Below are 19,452 nucleotides of genomic sequence, written 5' to 3' on the forward strand. Positions count from 1 at the left end.
AATATACCACAGTTTATTTATCCATTCTACTTGTTGTTGACATTTGAGTTATTTCCAATTTTTTGCTGTTATGAATAAAGCTACTTTGAACATTTTTGTTTGTGTTTTTGGCAGACATATGTATGCGTAGGAAATATTTCTAGGAGTGGAATTTTTAGGTCATGGGGTAGGTGTGTGTTTGGCTTTGAAGATTTTGCCGATCAATTGTCCGCATGGTTGTGTCTGTTTCCCTTCCCACCAACAACGTACAAGAAAAGTTCCAGTCGCTCCACGTTCTTGCCAACATTTGGTATCATTTTGCTTGTTTCATGTTAGCCATTCTGGTGAATGTGTGGTGGACTTAATTTATATTTCCTTAACGAATAATGATGTTGAGCACCTTTCCATATGCTTATTGACCACTTAGATAACCTCTTTTTTAAAATACCTGTTCAAATCTTTTGCCATTTTAAAAAATTGTGGTAAAATACACCTGACATAAAATTTATCATCTTAAGTTCAGTAGTATTAAGTATTTTCACATGGTTGTACAGTATCAGTGAATCTCCAGAATTCTTTTCATCTTGCAGAACTGAAACTCTATACTCATTAAACAACAAATCTCCATTTCCCTTTCCCTGCCAGCCCTGGTAACCACCATTCTTTCTGTCTCTATGAATTTGACTCTTCTAGGTACTTCGTTTAAGTGCAACGATACAGTATTTGTCTTTCTGTGTCTAGTTTATTTCACTTAGAATAATGTCCTCGGGGTTCATCCATATTGTAACATATGTCAAAATTTCCTTCCTTTTTAAGACTGGATAATATTCCATTGCATGTATATGCCACATTTTGTTTATCTATTCATCTCTCCATGGACATAGATTATTTCCACCTTTGGGCTATCGTGAGTAATGCTGCTTTGAACATGGGTGTACAAATATCTCTTTGAGACTCTGCTTTCAATTCTTTGGGGTATATACCCAGAAGTGGAATTGTTGGATCATATGATAATTCGATTTTAATTTTTTTTTGAGGAACTGCCATACCGTTTCCCATAGAGGCTGCAACATTTTTTTTATTCCCACCAACAGTGCACAAGGATTATAGTTTCTCTCCATTCTTGCCAATATTTATTATTTTTCTGTGGTTTTTTTAATAATAGCCACTCTAATCTGTATGAAGCATTGTATCTCATAGTTTTGATTTGCATTTCACTAATGATTAATGATGTTCAGTATCTTATCATGTGCTTGTTAGACATTTGTGTATCTTCTTTGGAGAAATGTTTATTCAAGTCTTTTGCTCATTTTTTAATCTGGTTGTTTGTTTTTCATTCTTGAGTTGTAGGAGTTCTTTATATAATTCTGGATATAACCCCTTATCACATACATGATTTGCAAATACTTTCTCTCATTCTATAGACTTTTCACTCTGTGGATTGTGCCCTTTGGTACACAAAAGTTTTAAATTTTGCTGTCTTTTCATTGGTTGTCTGTTCTTTGCTCTCATATCCAAGAAATCATTGTTAAGTCCAATGTCATGAAGTTTTCCCCTATGTTTTCTTCTAGGAATTTTACACTTTAGCTCTTATATTAGATCTTTGATTTATCTTGAGTTAACTTTGGCCATTTTTAATCAGATTGTGTGCCTTTTTAAAATTCATTTTTAGGAATTTTTTATATTCTGGATGCGTCCTTTGTCAAATATTTATTGCAAATATCTTCTTTAAGTTTGTGGTTTGTCTTTTTACTATTATTGGTGTCTTCTGATAAGCAAAAGTTTTTCATTTTAATGAAGCCTGTTTTATCAGTTCTTTCCTTTATGGTTATGTAATTTTTGCTTTTTTGTGACCTGTGTAAGAAGTCTTTGCTGGCCCCAAGTTCATGAAGTTATACTCTTCTGTTTTCTTCTACAAACTTTATTCTTTAATCTTTGTATTCACACCAGTCATCCTTTTCACATTAATTTTTGTGTATGGTGTGAGGTAGGAGCCAAGGTTCATTTTTATTTTCATTCCTATGGATAGCCTATTGCTTCAGAACCATTTATTGAAAAGACTATCATTTCCCCCACCAAATATAATCATACCTTAGTTATAAATCAGATGACTGTATATTCAGGGGTCTGTTTTCTTACTCTATTGTTTTCATTGTTGGTTTTTTTTTTTTTCTCTCCTTGCATTGATACTACACTGCCTTGATGACTGTAGCTTTATAGTAAGGTCTATAGTTTATGTCTGTTTTCATATTACTGGTCTGGTGTTGAGAAGGCCCATGTATTGCTTGCAGACTGAGTGAATAAATAATGAGTAGCAAAGTGATCATTATAAATGCTGTATCATTACAAGCATGGTGCAGTTATACCCATCGAGCCTTGTGGGCGAGAATGGCGGAAACCACAGGTAGTCTCTGCTCTTGTCCTTGTCCACTTTGGAATACACTGTGTAGGTCATGCTGTCTCTCTGGTCATTTGTCCTTATAGAGTTTATTCTATAATGTGTGTGTGTGTGTGAATGCTGTAGTTTGTTCTATATATTACCCTTTGTGTTAAACCAAAGGGCCTTAAGTACCTAGGAAGCTTGTAGGCAAGTGTGCCTTTGTACCATGGTCATTTGTGTAGAAACAAAATGCCATCAAAAGAGCAGCTAGACTGCTGGACACTGATGAGAAAGCGGACCACTGAGACAAAGGTGGAGTGCATATCTTTCTTAGGCAACATGGATGAGAGGCTGGCAGAATGCAATTGGCCAGAAGACAAGTCTGTCTGACCCTGCCCAACTTTCACTGTGGGCTTTGTTCTTCCTTAAGCTCTTTCACCCACAAGTACTTCCTGGACCATTTAAGATAAGCAGGTCGAGTTAAGTTCAGATGCTCACCAAGTTCTCACAGGTGTCCAGAAGCCTCTTTTAATCCTTACCAGAACAAGGTGGATATAAATAAATACTGAGATAGGTGGGTGGCTAGATAACTAGATTTATAACAACAGATAACTTTGTAGATTAATTAACTACAAGTATGTGGGTTTCACCAAGCCCTTGTTAAATCCAGGCAACAGTCCCTGATCTCAGTTCATTTTCAGCCTCAGTGGGAACAGGACTTAAACACAGCAGATACTTTTCTAGGTGAAAGGGGGCAAAAGGGCTCTTCACAAGAGCCGTCCACGTGACGGGAAGGAAGACTGCTAGGAACAGTGTTCGAGTACATGAAATGTTAGGACTGTGATGCAAATCTGAGTCCTGTCTGCGAGGCTGCCATGGCCCCAGCCTTGAGTGTCTCCACCGCAGAGGTCACCTGACAGCCCAGGTGTCAAGTGTCAGGTCCAGCTCTGGCAATAACAGCTCTGTGATTTTGTGCCTCAGTTTCCTTATCTGTACAATGCAGACGTTAATAGTCCCTGCCTGGCAGAGTTATTGTGTAAAACGCTAACTACAGCCTGACACATATTAAGAGTTTAGTCATTCAGTCTAGACATGGCATTGGTTAGGGCCATCTTGCCTGACCTGTCCAAACCACAAATAATCAGGACTAAATCTGGACTTCCACGGGTCTGGCAGAGTGGAGTTCTGGCTGCATTGTTGCTTGGGCTTGACTGTGAAACCTGTTTCTTCCCTCCTGGGATGTCTCTGGAGACTTCGTCCTCCCTAGTGATGTCAATTCCACCTTGATCCCTGGGCTTTCTAAACAGGAAGACAAACGCCAGCCAAGTATAACTCACCCAGGATTACCTAGGTTTCTCTTTGCTATGAAGAGAATTTGCTTTTCAATCAGTATGTAGAAATTCCAAGCCTTGTCTGGGTCTTGGGGTTGGGAGGAAAGAGAAGAAGGAAAAGTAGGAACATGGACATAGTCATCCAAGGGACATGATTTGGGAACTACCCAGACAGTGACTAATCCCCCGCTCGCTGTTGATAAAAAGCATTTATCAAGAAACTCAGCTCTGAGATTAACAGGGTCAGGCAGAGTGATTGCATATTGGGAGGAGACTTTGATGCAAGTGGAGATGGCTGTGGTTAACTGGGAAGACTTCCTGGAGGAGCTGGGGTGCTGGGAAGGCAGGCAGAATCCATCTGGGCCCTTCAGACCAAGGTCAGCCCTCTTGGGGGTTTTCTAGGTGGTGGCCTGAACTCAGGGTTCAAATCTTCCCTCTGCCTTTTCTCATATCATCTGAAGCAGCTTCACCTCTTTGAGCCTCAGTCCTCTCATCTGCAAAAAGGGACACGTGTGAGGATTAATATATTAATGTTTAGTATCATTTGGGCACACAGTAGATGCTCATTTAAGTATTTTTAAAATATTTGTAATTTTTACTGCATTCTGGTTCCAGTGACAGGCACTGAAATACAAAGGTGAATAAGGCCCAGCCTCTGCCCAGTCAGAGGGGAGACAAGTTTACCAGGAAGATGCTGATGAACTGGTTAAGCCACAGGTCTGACCCAAGGTGGACATCTCAGGCTTCTCAGGAAAAGCCTGTATTTGGCGTGCTAGACTAGTGGAAAACTTCTTCCTAACACAGGCAATCCATCAGACCCTAGATGGTGCCTGTGTTCCATGAGTGAATCCATGCCAGCGGGTGTGAGGGGCTGGTCACCTGGGAAGCCTGATCCTGCCCCGTCACATGCCCCTGGCGGCCCCATGGGACCAGATTGTGCCTCTGCCTGCTTTGGAGGGTCAGTACTGGCCCCAGCTCAGTTAGAAGATCTGTTTGGCACAACCAAGCCTTCACAGCTTGGGGATTTTTCTTATCATTCTAGGGCCTAGTAGGAAACATGTAGAAAGTCCTGCCCACACCCCGAACCCCCCCAGCGTAGTGTGGGGCCCCTACCTGGACGCTCTAAGCTCGTGAGCCCCAGAGCCCCGGCAGGGGGAGAGGCAGCAAACTCAACATTCCCTGTGACTACATTCCAGCCTCCTAGCTCTACATATGTGGTATCTTTCCCCCAAGACTAAAATCCTTTTCTTTCAAGTCTAACTATCAACATTTCCTCATCACTCAAGGCCTAGTTCAAACATATGTTCATCCAGGAGGCATTCTCTGGTTCCTCTGTGGAACTAGCTTCCAGACTCCTTTCTCTGCCCATACCCTGGGGAACAGCAGTGTGTTCAAGCAAGGAGGTCAAGAGCATGTGGGTTAGAGTTCAAAGTGAAAGTTCAGGGTGGAGAGAGGAGGCTGGAAAGGCTGGGCAGGGCCCGATTATGATGAGGCTGAAATGCCATTGGCTGCATCTCCCTGCAATGGGGAGCTACTGAGAGTTCTTGCAAGAGGGAGAGGCCTAGTGAGGTTGGCAATTGAAGAGATTTCACTTTCCACAATAAACAGTGGGGGCAGGTGGAGGAACGCTGGGAACTTAGGGGCAAGGTGGTTAGAAATACCAAGCAGTTAGAGGAGTTTCATCAGTTTCCCCAAATATTGGGCTGTAGAAAAATTTATGTCAGATTTACATAGGGAGTTTTGTAAAAAGAGAGCTCCTGAGGCTCTTTTCCCAGAGAGTCTGTTTCAGTGGATCTGGATGGGGCTAGAAGATACCCCAGGACATTTCAGTGGACTTGGGGTTGACTATTCAATAATGATATTAGATCAACTGGTTAGCTTACATGGAAAAGCGCTAAGCTTTATCTCTGCCTTACTCCTTACACAAAAATTAGTGCCAGATGGACCCAAGACAGCCATGGAAAGGAAGGGAGGGAGACAACAATGGAGGGAGGGAGGAACAGAGGTACAGAGAGAGAGAAGGAAAAAAAAAAAATCAAAAGGACTAGAAGAAAATTGGCTGACATTCTAAATAAATAATCTTGGACATGAAACCTAAAAGTTGTAAAAGGAAAGACTGATGATGCACTTGACCACATAGAAACAAAATTTTTCTGTTCAGCAAAGTTAAAGACTAATATAAGTAGGGAGAAGTATTTGCAATTCACATAGAAAGGATTAATATCCCCACTATCCCTAGAGTTTGCATAAACAAAATAATTCAGTAGAAACATAAAGGATATGAAAAATAGTTCCCTGAATGAAACAATTGTTTAATAAATGTATGCAAAGTTCTAAGCCTTATTAAGAGACCAAGAAGTACAGATTTTTAAAAAATGAAAAGAGGGGAGGGTAGAGCTCAGTGGTAGAGTACGTGCTTAGCACACATGAGGTCCTGGGTTCAATCCCCAGTACCGCTGTTTAAATAAATAAATAAAACCTAATTACCTCCCCCACCAAAAAAGTGATATCGTTGTGGTAGGCAGAGTAATGATCCCCAAAGATGTCCACATCCTAATCCCTGGAACCTGTGAATATGTTGCCTTTCATGGCAAAAAAGGACTTTATTAATGTGATTAAATTAAGGATCTGGAGGTGGGAATATTATCCTAGATTATCCAAGTGGGGGCCCAATGTGATCACAAGAGCCCTTGCAGGTGAAAGAGAGGCAGGGCAAGCAGTGTTAAGAGTGATTCAGTGTGAGAGAGGTGCCATTGCCGGCTATGAAGACGGAAGGGACCAGGAGCCAAGGAGTGCAGGTGACCTCTAGAAGGTGGACAAAGCAAGAACCTGGATGCTCCCCTAGAGCCTCCAGCAAGGAAAACGGCCCTGCTTTGATTTCATCCCAGTGAGACTCGTTTCAGACTTCTAGCCTCCAGAACTGTAAGATAATAAATTATGTTGTTTTTACCACCAAGTTTGTGGTAATTTGTTATAGCTGCAATAGGAAAATAATGCAACCCGTTGGCCTTTCCTATTGGTAAATATTAAGGAGCAATCCAGGTAGGAAGGAGTTTTGAGAAACAGTCTCCACATACTATCAGTGCGAGTGTCAATCTGTGCTTTTTGAAGAGCTATTTGTCAGTACCCAAAGGTACATTCCCTTTGGCCAAGCATTTCCCCTTCTGGGAATTCATCCCATGGGTATATTCACTCGAGTATGCAGAAGATATTCTTTGTAGCATTTCTTGGAATAGAAAAAGCTGGAAACAACGTCCATATCCATCGAGAGAAGACTGGCTGAATTTGAGTACAGCCCCAAATGGAATACCATGCTGCCCCCAGAAAAAACTGCTCAAATTCATCCAGGAGGGTTGGAATCAACTTCTTCCAAAGTCCAGTTCAATGTTTCTATTTTGACCTCTTCCCACGAAGCACAAGTGTTCTTAATGGCATCTAGATGGGTGAGTTCTTTCCAAAAGGTTTTCAATTGACTTTGCCCAGATCCATCAGAGGAGTCACTGCCTATGGCAGCTGTGGCCTTATGAAATGTATTGCTTAAATAATAAGGCTTGAAAGTTGAAGTGACTCCTTGACCCATGGGCTAGAGAACGGATGTTGTGTTAGCAGGCATGAAAACAACATTATAATCTCATTGTACACTTCCATTAGAGCTCTTGGGTGACCCCGTGCACTGTCAATGAGCAGTAATATTTTGAAAGGAATCTTTTTTTCTGAGCATTAAATCTCAACAGCAGGCTTAAAATATTCAGTAAACCATACTATAAATAGATGTGCTATTATCCAGTATTTGTTGTTCCATTTATAGAACACAAGTGGAGTAAATTTAGCATCATTCTTAAGGGTTCTAGGATTTTCAGGATGATAAATAAGCATTGGCTTCAGCTTCAAGTCACCAGGTACATAAGCCTCTAACAAGAGAGTCAGCCTGTTCTTTTAAAGCTTTAAAGCCAGGCATTGACTTCTCCTCTCTAGCTATGAAAGTCCTAGATTGCATCTTTTTCCAACATAAGACTGTTTTGTCTACATTGAAAATCTGTTGTTTAGTGTTTCCATCTTCATCAATGATCTTAGCTAGGTCTTCTGGATAACTTGAGGCAGCTTCTATATCTGCACTGCCTGCTTCACCTTGCACTTTGCTGTTATGGAGACGGCTTCTTTCCTTAAACCTCATGAACCAACCTCTCCTAGCTGCAAACTTTTCTTCTGTAGCTTCCTCACCTCTCTGCACTTTCACAGACTTGAAGAGTTAGGGCCTTGCTCTGGATTAGGCTTTGGCTTAAGGGAATGTTGTGGCGAGTTTGATCTTCTGTGCGGACCCCGAGACTTTCTCCATATGGGCAGTAAGGCTGCTCTGCTTGTCGTTCGTGCGTTCACTGAAGTAGCGCTTTCAATTTCCTTCGAGAACTTCTTTGCATTCACAGCTTGGCTAACAGTTCAGCAGAAGACGCCTAGCTTTTGGCCTGTCTCAACATTCCACATGACTTCCTTACTAAACTTAATCTTTTCTAGTTTTTTATTTAAAGTGAGAGACATATGAATATTCCTGTCATTTGAACATTTAGAAGTCATTGTAAGGTCATTAATTGGCCTAATTTCGATATCGTTGTGTCTCAGGGAAGTTGGAGGAGAGGGAGAGAGACTGGGGACCAGCTGGTCTGTGGAGCAGTCAGAGCACACAACACGTATCCACTGAGTTCCCTTCTTACATGGGCACAGTTTGTGGGGCCCCAGAACAATTACAGTAGTAACATCAAAGATCACTGATCGCAAATCACCGTAACAGATAGAACAATAATGAACAAGTTGGAAATATTGTAAGAATTATCAAAACATGACACAAAGACACTCAATGAGCAAATGCTATTGGAAAAATGGTGCTGTTAGACTTGCTAGACACAGGGTTGCCAGAAGCTTAAAGTTTGTAAAAAATGCACTATCTGCAAAGTGCAGTAAAGCGAAGCACAGGAAGACAAGATCTGCCTGTACTCTCCATACGTGATAACCACATCCAATGCTCATAACAGTCCACAGCCTACAAGCAGCAGAGCCAGGATTGGCACCCAGGCCGGCGCTCTTGCCGCAAGGCCGTGGCAGCTGCTCAGGCAGAAAGACTCACCGCGGTAACAGTCATGGCCATCATTTCTCGATGTCCTAATACCTAGACCTAGAAGCTTCCAGAAGTGGGGACTGGGTTGTCTGATATGTTAGCCAACTAGCTCTTGAAGCTCAGGTTCTCCTCATGGTTCTAAGCTGGTTTCTAAGCCAGAGCTTTGAGGACTGTGGCCTCAGTGGTGGGCAGTGTGGACCCCACAGCCATTCTGCCGCCATCAGCAAAGGACATCCATCTTCCCTCTGGCCTGAGGCTCAGGCCCCGGCTGGCCCAGCTCCTGCACCCTGTCAGGAAAACCCTCTCCCTCTGACCTCCTGTCACTGGTGCCATGTTAGGTGTCCTCAGCAGTTGTTGGCAGAAGTAACTTTTTTCCCTGGTACTTCAAGTTTATGTTAAAATTGTCCGCATACCCTCAGAAGCATAGATGGTAGAACAGAGCCATTTTCCTAGTGTCACTTGGTCACAGTGATTGGAAACAGTCCTTCTAAAGAAGTTAAAGGGTTAAATAGAAGAGCATTGATGCCAGTCTGAATGTAACCCATTCCAAAGCTGAGGCATTCTTAGTTCTCGTAGGTTTACCCGAGTCTGCACCCAGTCCCGGCTGCCCCCTCCCACTGCCCCTGTCATGAGGTGTGGAGCAGGGCAGCAGAGAGCACTGACCCAGGAGTCCGAGGATCTGTGAGGCCTGGGCTGGTCATTGCCCACCACAGCTCAGGTGCCCTCTATGCAGAATGAAGAGGTGGGCCTTTCTGCTCTCAGGCCTCACTGACTCCACAATATGGGTGGACGACAGTGCTGACCTGTCCTGGCTCCTCCTGCTCCAGAGGGTGCAGGCAGAAGGGCCCTCTCCAGAAGAGAACCAGGCTCAGCTCACAGGTGTAGGTGGATGCTGACCCCAGGCAGGGGATGCTAGCCCAGTGAGTCACCTGATGATACAACAGTCACCTGCCTCCCTCATCCACCCGCCCCTCCTACCTGGCCTGGAATTTGTTCCAGCCACTGGGCACTTTCTAACCTGCCCCTGGAGAGCCTATGGCTCAGTGAAGGGAAAACCACAGGACTCGACAATGTAGGGTCCTCCTTGGCCAACTGACCCTCACCCAGACTGATCACTCACCACCCAGTCATGTGGCAGGGTCCCATCCATCTAGCGGAAGAAACAAAGCTTACCACTAGCTAGTATTTTGGAGTGCTCTGAAATCCTTGCACAAAAGGGTCGATAGAAATAGTGAGTATAGCCAACCTTTTATGATCCATACCCAGCACCCCAGGGCCTCCCCACACATAGGTACAGCCAGGCCCAGGAGTCGCAGACCAGCCTGGAGCATAGTTCATCATCTACACTGCAGATGCCGTCTGCTTCAGTGGACTTTTCCATGACTCAGCACTCCTATTCAACTTTGCTTGGATAAGCGAGGCCTGGGATGATGCCACCAGGATGGACTCCCCACCTTAGTTGGCTCTCCACGCCCACCATTTGTTCCAGCTTACCTGGGACAGCCCTGGTTTATTCCTGTGGCTCCTCCACAGTTATTAAGCATGCCCCTTTCAGTCTCCAAAGTGCCCTAGTTTGGATGATATCTTACACTGACAGTCATATGATGAAATGAGATTTCCCTGCTTTCCCCACATTCGTCCTGCTTTGGGAGGATGCTCTCTGCCTGAGTCGAAGGAGGCCTTTGACTACTCAAAGAGTAGCCTTTGCTGAGTGACCTTCCACTGACAAAAATCAATCACTGCATTGGCTGGAGGGATGTCATTTGAGGACATGGGTGGTCTCATGCATCATTCACTGCCCCTGTCTGAAGTATCACATTCAAAAGTTCTATTCAAGCAACCCTTTGCTTCCTGTAAGGAACTCACATATTTCTTCCTCTCTGGCTATCAGGACTCTGCCATAAATTATATCGCCCTTTTCTCCTTGGCTGCCAGGAAGCTCAGAGATAAATGTATAGCTGAACTATAGGAGCACGATAAGCCCTTATGATTTTATACCGATGTTCTTTCCATCCCACCAATCCTGACCTCCTGCCATATTTACATTTTCCTTTGTTCTGAATTGTTATTCTTACTTAGTTTTCTTCTATTTTTTTTATAGTCCATCCTTTTTAAAATACTTATAAAATTATAATATAGTTACATTGAATTCTTTAAAGAACCAATATGGAAAGGAAATACAAAAGGAATACATTTATAGAATATAGTTTTTATCTAATTATCAAACCACCTGCCTCTCCATGGCATGTCACTATGCCCATGGTCCTGCCATTTGAGAGACAATTATTTGAGTCTTTCAGACTTGTTAACTTTCTGAGAAACCTGTGAAAGTAGAAAGAGGTAACTCCTCAAGACTACATCAGGAAACACCCAATGAAAATCAAGGTGAGGGCATGAAGGGACCCTGAGCTCAGGATGCCAGGGGCAGAGCATGCTTACAGGAGAGGGAAGAAGGCCTCCGAGATACTGGTCACTCCCCCAGACCCTCACCCAGGGGATGGATACCTGTGAGGTGGCTGGGGAATTAATTCTGGCCATAGAGAGCGTAGGTTTATGTGCTGGCCCTGCCTCTTAGGAATATAGGACCTTGACAGGCCACCCTTCTTCTGTGGTCCTCACTTCTGTCCATTGGAAAGTAAGGTGGCTGATGAGATGGAGTTCACAGTGACTTCCAGCTTTGAAATTCTGACCATGCTTCTGGGGAGAAGGGCCCTGTGATGTCCCCAGAGCCCAGGAAGCCTAGACTGCCTGACTTTTGGCTGATCCTAGGAGGACATACACACTTGGGGCTCTACTCTGACCAGCTTTGCCCTCAGTTTGGCAAGGACCCCCATTCTGAGCCACTTCTAGGCTATCTCTGGGGCACTGACTGGATAAGGAAAGGCTGCCAAGCTGGAGGAACTTGTCAGAATGGCCCTCCAGCTATTGCTTGCCTAATCTGGGGGTCACGCTGTGTTAGAATCTGAGCTCCCACAGGCTGGGGTGGTGGTTTTAGCTTCTCCATGAAACACTGCTTTGGGAGGTGGGTTAGCAAAGAGGACAAGAGCCATGAATGATGTCCTTCCTGGGCACCTTCAGAACCCCAGGCAAGAGAAAGAGTAATGCTAACCTGAGAACAGTCCCCCTTAGAAAGCTTATCTCAAATAACCCACCAGTGCTTACTCCTGCACTGGCCACAGGACTGGCTGGCGTTTATCCAGTGGCATCCACATCCATTTTCACGTTGGACCCCACAATAGCCTGAGTTGCTGTTATCCTATTTTATAGATGAGACAACTGAGGCTCAGGAAGCTAAAACCCACCCAGAGTCGTTCTCTGAACAGAGACTGGAGCCCAGGCCTCCCATCCCTAAGTGCCCTGAGGTTCCCAGAGCCCGCCCTGCCTCATGCTCCCAATGCCCCACACAGCTACCGTCCTCAGAACCACAGTGGGCATTTAGAGTCACCAGCACCCCTGGGTATGTGGGTGAGGGAGGTATTGGCAGTGCTCCAGTGCATGGAGCTGAGGGACGTGGGTTCGGGTTGGGTCTCCCTGAGTTAACTTTCAGGGATCTCACCGCGTCTCACAGAGTCAGAGCTGCCCGGGCTGTGGATGAGTTCCAGTAACGCTCTCTTCTCTTGTTTATGTGTATTTCTGTGTGTGTGCTCTTGTCAAATAGAAGATCGTGAATTCCCCTCCGCAGCCGTTCATCTCCAACACGGGATTAAAAGGGAGAAGAGGCAGGACAGAGCTGCCTGTGGCGTCCAGCGTGGCTTCTCTCGTGTGGGGACCAGGGATGCCTGGGCCATGCACACAGCCGATTCCAGCCGTCAGCGGTTTGCATAGCACACAGGGGACTTGTAGGGGGCCACTCGCCACTGCCAACTGAAACAATACGATGGCGACACTGACATCCTTCACGACGTTCCCACGACAGACATTCAGGCAGAAAGTGCTGGCGCGTTTTCTGTCTGCAAAGTAGAGGGCCATGCCTCACTCATGTGAATAGTCCAGGCCCTGATGACCTGCTCTGAGTCCACTTACAGGCAGTGACACTTGCAAAAAACTCCCCAAACCATCCTGGGTTTGGCTTCCATAGCTCTGGACCCATGCGGCCAAAGCCAGACACCTCCTTGGGACACTTGGATTATTCGTAAATGCAGCCTGCCCTGACTCTCCCTGAATAGCATCTGAAGCCCCGTGGAGGTCATGGATCCAGAACAAAGTGTCAAGGGCACCAAGAAGGCGGAGGGAAGTCCCCGGAAGCGGCTGACCAAAGGAGAGGCCATTCAGACCAGTGTCCCATCCAGCGCCCCGTACCCTGGCAGCAGCACAGCTGCCACCCAAGGGGGCCCCCTCCCAGAGCTCCTAGCCCCGCAGCCCTTCCCAGGCCCCTCATCGGTTCTTAGGGAAGGCTCTCAGGAGAAAACGGGCCAGCCGCAGAAGACCCCCAAGAGGTCATCCATCGAAGCCTCTGTCCACATCTCACAGCTTCCGCAGCACCCTCTGACACCAGCATTCATGTCACCTGGCAAACCCGAGCATCTCCTGGAGGGGTCCACGTGGCAGCTGGTCGACCCCATGAGACCCGGGCCCTCAGGCTCCTTCGTGACCCCTGGGCTCCATCCTCAGAGCCAGCTCCTCCCTTCCCACGCTTCCATCATTCCCACCGAGGACCTGCCTGGCATCCCCAAAGTCTTCGTGCCCCGTCCCTCCCAGGTCTCCTTGAAGCCCACAGAAGAGGCACCCAAGAAGGAGAGGAAACCACAGAAGCCGGGCAAGTACATATGCCAGTACTGCAGCCGCCCCTGTGCCAAGCCCAGCGTGCTCCAGAAACACATCCGCTCACACACAGGCGAGAGGCCCTACCCCTGTGGCCCCTGCGGCTTCTCCTTCAAGACCAAGAGTAACCTCTACAAGCACAGGAAGTCCCACGCCCACCGCATCAAAGCTGGCCTGGCCTCGGGGATGGGCGGTGAGATGTACCCCCCAGGGCTGGAGATGGAGAGGATCCCCGGGGAAGAGTTTGAGGAGCCCACCGAGGGAGAAAGCACTGATTCAGAAGAGGAAACGGGCACCACGTCCGCTCACCCCGCAGAGCTCTCCCCAAGGCCTAAGCACCCGCTCCTGTCCAGCAGTTTGTACAGCTCTGGGAGCCAGGGTTCCAGCCACGAGCGCTGTTCCTTGTCCCAGTCCAGCTCAGCCCCGTCGCTCGAGGACCCCGCCCCCTTCGCGGAACCCTCATCCGAACACCCCCTGAGCCATAAACCCGAAGACACCCACACCATAAAGCAGAAGCTGGCCCTCCGGTTGAGTGAGAGGAAAAAGGTGATCGATGAGCAGGCGTTCTTGAGCCCGGGCAGCAAAGGGAGCACCGAATCAGGGTACTTCTCACGCTCCGAGAGCGCCGAGCAGCAGGTCAGCCCCCCAAACACCAACGCCAGGTCCTATGCGGAGATCATCTTTGGCAAGTGCGGGCGGATCGGGCAGCGGACCACCATGCTGACTGCCACTTCCACCCAGCCCCTCCTGCCCCTGTCCACCGAAGACAAGCCCAGCCTTGTGCCTCTGTCCGTGCCCCGGACGCAGGTGATTGAGCACATCACCAAGCTCATCACCATCAATGAGGCCGTGGTGGACACCAGCGAGATAGACAGCGTGAAGCCCAGGAGGAGCTCACTGTCACGGCGCAGCAGCATGGAGTCACCCAAATCCAGCCTCTACCGAGAGCCCCTGTCATCGTCCCACAGCGAGAAAACGAAGCCCGAACAATCACTGCTGAGCCTCCAGCACCCGCCCAGCACCACCCCCCCTGTGCCTCTGCTGAGAAGCCACTCAATGCCTTCTGCCACCTGCACCCTCAGTACCCCCCACCACACCTTCCGAGGCAGCTACTCCTTCGACGACCACGTCGCCGACTCGGAAGCCCTGAGCCGCAGCAGTCAACTGTTTACCTCCCACCCCCGGATGCTCAAGCGCCAGCCGGCCATCGAACTACCTTTGGGCGGGGAGTACAGTTCCGAGGAGGCAGGGCCGAGCAGCAAAGACGCAGCCTCCAAACCCACGGATGAACCGGAACCCAGGGAAAGCGACCTCACCAAAAAGACCAAGAAGGGTTTGAAAACGAAAGGGGTGATCTATGAATGTAACATATGTGGTGCTCGGTACAAGAAAAGGGACAACTACGAAGCCCATAAAAAATACTACTGCTCAGAGCTTCAGATGGCAAAGCCCGTCTCTGCAGGTGCTCACACATCTCCGGAAGCCGAAAAGAGCCAGGCCGAGCATGAGCCCTGGTCCCAGATGATGCATTACAAACTGGGGACCACCTTGGAGCTCACTCCACTGAGAAAGAGGAGGAAGGAGAAGAGCCTCGGGGACGAGGAGGAGCCTCCCGCCTTTGAGTCCACAAAGAGTCAGTTTGGCAGCCCCGGGCCATCCGAGGCTGCTCGGAATCTTCCCTTGGAATCCACCAAGTCACCAGCAGAACCGAGCAAGTCGGTGCCCTCCCTGGAGGGATCTGCGGGCTTCCAGCCAAGGACTCCCAAGCCAGGGTCCGGCTCAGAATCAGGGAAGGAGAGGAGAACCACATCCAAAGAAATTTCTGTCATCCAGCACACCAGCTCCTTTGAGAAGTCCGACTCTCTGGAGCAGCCCAGCGGCTTGGAAGGGGAAGACAAGTCTGCGGCCCCGTTCTCATCCCCCCCGCCTGCCCCTCACGGACGCTCGGCTCACTCCCTGCAGCCCAGGTTGGTCCGCCAGCCCAACATTCAAGTTCCTGAGATCCTGGTGACGGAGGAGCCTGACCGGCCAGACACAGAGCCGGAGCCACCCCCTAAGGAACCCGAGAAGACGGAGGAGTTCCAGTGGCCCCAGCGTAGCCAGACACTTGCTCAGCTCCCAGCCGAGAAGCTGCCACCCAAGAAGAAGAGGCTGCGCCTGGCAGAGATGGCCCAGTCGTCTGGGGAATCCAGCTTCGAGTCCTCCGTGCCTCTGTCTCGCAGCCCGAGCCAGGAGAGCAGTGTCTCTCTGAGCGGGTCCAGCCGCTCAGCCTCCTTCGAGAGGGATGACCACGGAAAAGCCGAGGCCGCTGGGCCCTCGTCTGACACACGCTCCAAACCCTTGGGTACCCACATGCTGACTGTCCCCAGCCACCACCCGCATGCCCGCGAGATGCGGAGGTCAGCCTCAGAGCAGAGCCCCAACGTTTCCCACGCCACCCACATGACCGAGACACGCAGCAAATCCTTCGACTATGGCAGCTTGTCTTTGACAGGCCCCCCTGCACCAGCCCCAGCAGCCCCAGCGGCCCCAGCCGCCCCAGGCCCCCCAGCCGCCCCACCAGAGAGAAGAAAATGCTTTTTGGTGAGACAGGCCTCCCTGAGCAGGCCTCCCGAAACTGAGCTGGAGGCCGCCCCCAAGGGAAGACAGGAGAGTGAGGAACCAAAGCCCTCATCCAGTAAATCTTCGGCCAAAAGTGCATTGCCCCCAATGTCCTCGGCAGCCACCTCTCACAGCGGGCACCCAGGAGGCAAGAGCCAGGTGCCGGACAGACCCACACTGGAGGCCACTCCGCCCTACACAGAAGCACTGCAGGTGTTCCCCCATCCCGTCGCTCAGCATCCCCTGCATGAGAAACCGTACCTGCCCCCGCCTGTCTCCCTTTTCTCCTTCCAGCACCTCTTGCAGCCTGAGCCAGGACAGTCTTCAGAATTCTTTTCCACCCAGGCCATGTCCAGCCTGCTCTCCGCACCATACTCCATGCCCCCGCTTCCTCCCTCCTTATTTCAAGCACCCCCACTTCCTCTCCAACCTACTGTTCTGCACCCAGGCCAGCTCCACCTCCCCCAGCTCATGCCTCACCCAGCCAACATCCCCTTCCGGCAGCCCCCTTCGTTTCTCCCCATGCCATACCCTGCATCCTCAGCACTCTCTTCTGGGTTTTTCCTGCCTCTGCAATCCCAGTTCGCCCTCCAGCTCCCTGGCAATGTGGAAGGCCATGTGCCCCAGATCAAAACCAGCCTGGCCCCGCTGGCAACAGGAACCCCTGGCCTCCCGCCCAGCACAGAGTACAGCAGTGACATCCAGCTGCCCCTCGTGGCTCCCCCGGCCAGCTGCTCAGCACCCACGTCAGCCGCTCCGCTGGCCCTGCCTGCCTGTCCAGACACCATGGTGTCTCTGGTTGTGCCCGTCCGCATCCAGACCAACATGCCGTCCTTCGGGAGCGCCATGTACACCACTCTCTCCCAGATCCTGGTCACCCAGTCCCAAGGCAGCTCAGCAACTGTGGCTCTTCCTAAGTTTGAGGAGCCCTCATGCAAAGGGACGTCTGTATGTGGAGCAGATGTGTACGAGGTCGGGCCCAGACCAGCCGGGGTAAGTGAAGAGCAGGGCAGAGGTTTCCCGACTCCATACCTGAGAGTGCCGGTGACATTACCTGAAAGAAAAGGCACTTCCCTGTCATCAGAGAGTGTCTTGAGCCTGGAGGGGAGCTCATCAACTGTGGGGGGAAGCAAACGCGTCCTTTCACCAGCTGGCAGCCTTGAACTTACCATGGAAACCCAGCAGCAAAAAAGAGTGAAGGAAGAGGAGGCTTCCAAGGCGGATGAAAAACTTGAGCTGGTAAAACCGTGCAGTGTGGTGCTTACCACCACCGAGGATGGCAAGAGACCAGAGAAGTCCCACTTGGGCAGCCAGGGCCAGGGCAGGAGGGAGCTAGAAACACTGTCCAGCCTGTCCTCAGATCCATCTGACCCAAAGGAAATGTCTCCCCTTCCTCACCCCTCATCGCCCCATGTGACAGCCCTAGGCCCAGAGGCTTTGAAGGAATGTGCCCAGCCATCTGGTAAACCTCACCGAAGAGGGTTGCTCCCACTGAGTGTGAAGAAAGAAGATTCCAAGGAACAAGCTGACCTCCCTCCACTGGCACCTCCCAGCTCGCTGCCTCTGTCAGAAACGCCCCCCAGACCAGCCAAGTCACAAGAAGGTACGGACTCAAAGAAGGTACTGCAGTTCCCCAGCCTCCACACGACCACTAATGTCAGTTGGTGCTATTTAAACTACATTAAGCCAAATCACATCCAGCATGCAGATAGGAGGTCCTCTGTTTACGCTGGTTGGTGCATAAGTTTGTACAACCCCAACCTTCCGGGGGTTTCCACTAAAGCTGCTTTGTCCCTCCTGAGGTCTAAGCAGAAGGTGAGCAAAGAGACATACACCATGGCCACAGCTCCGCATCCTGAGACAGGAAGGCTTGTGCCATCCAGCTCCCGCAAGCCCCGCATGACAGAGGTGAGTTCAGCCTTGTTTTTCTTCTCCCCACTGAGTTTAAATGTCTTTGCTGAGTTTTTAAAGCCATGGTCTCCTCAAGTTCCATTTGCAAAATGAGAGCCAGTTGAGTGGGCAGATTTCCTCTCTGTCAGCTGTGACTGGTAACCTTACAAGAAAACACTTACTGGGTTTCTTTATCAGTGTCCCTCCCATCATCAGACTACATACATTTCAATAAAGAGAGCTTTAAAGTGATCTCACTTTCCCATTAGCTTCTATTGTAAAATCAAAGTTACCGTCTCAGCCAAAAGACTGAGTTGGAAAATCTGGCTGATGGGAATGCCTGTAGCAGTTTTAGGACTTAATGCCACTCCATCATATATTTCCCCCTTGTCCTGTTAGTCTTTACTGCTTTCCTTATTCTCCACATCTGCTATTTCCATTCTCTGGTACCACTTGAAATCTTCCCATTTTCAGAGAGTCTAGAATTTGACACAAACGACTCCTGAAATACTCTTTCTTTCTTTTCTGTGAGTAGGACAGCAAATAGAGCTTGGCTGCAGTATCCCTCTTTACCAGAAGGTGGCAGTGTCACTGCTCGACTCACTTGAGCTGTGTGGCAGTGCACACCCCCGAAGTGTTTACTCTTCCCTTGCCTCTGACTTGAGCCTGCATCAAGAGGCATAAAATGAACTGATCCTTGGAAGTTCAGGAAGTTTGAAATTGGATAATTCCAAGTTTGCTTCAGACCAATGACATTTTGATCCCCTGACAAGTCTAGCCTAAGATTCAGGTCATGATGTGTTATGCTAACTTGGCATTTGTAGAATAACAATTGGTCTTATTGGTTGAGTAGCCTCACTGTGCTGGGCTTTGTTCTGGGCCCTTGAATTAGTCAACGTTTATCTCCACCTATGAGGTTACAGTACCATCTCCATTCTGTGGATGAGGGAACGGAGGGTCAGAAGATGAGAGAGGTCAAAGTCACCCGGCAAATATTTGGCAAACCCAGAATCTGAACCAAGACCTCTCTGATTCCAGAGTCTATTTTTCTTTTTAATTCTTCTTCTTCTTTCAATTATTTGAAGAAAGAAAACCTTAAAAGTGACTGCAAATTTAAAGATGTTCATTAATGTGTCTTCAGACCAGATCCTTTGACCAAATAAATCCCCTAAACTAAACTCCTTTTGTAGATAAATGAACAAAACTGTGTTCTGTAACTTCTCCTATATTCATATCCTCTTCTCTTATTGAGTGAATTTTGTGCATCGAATTTGTCCTTGGCTTAGCTGGATATTTTCCACCAAATTGTTTCCCAAATTTATTCTCTAAATGTCCTTGTCAGTCTACAGACATCCTTAAATGAGGTCTCCGCTCTTGCCATAAACATCATGAGTGATTTG

The 19,452-nt window shown here is 48.4% G+C and overlaps 1 protein-coding gene across 6 annotated transcripts in view; it reads left to right on the top strand.

The window, feature by feature from the left end:
• The window catches only part of HIVEP3 (HIVEP zinc finger 3), a 454,010-nt gene that overhangs the window by 379,868 nt on the left and 54,690 nt on the right, over window positions 1–19,452 (top strand). For 5 of the 6 annotated variants that reach the window (XM_074376695.1, XM_074376700.1, XM_074376699.1 and 2 more), the window contains one exon: window positions 12,459–18,070. In XM_074376695.1, the coding sequence (XP_074232796.1) occupies window positions 12,989–18,070 (5,082 nt within the window). In that variant the 5' untranslated portion in view covers window positions 12,459–12,988. The remainder of the gene's footprint in view (window positions 1–12,458; window positions 18,071–19,452) is intronic. The other variant, XM_074376698.1, reaches the window with a different exon arrangement.

This window comes from Camelus bactrianus, chromosome 13 (assembly GCF_048773025.1).
Source record: "Camelus bactrianus isolate YW-2024 breed Bactrian camel chromosome 13, ASM4877302v1, whole genome shotgun sequence".
NCBI lineage: Eukaryota > Metazoa > Chordata > Mammalia > Artiodactyla > Camelidae > Camelus > Camelus bactrianus.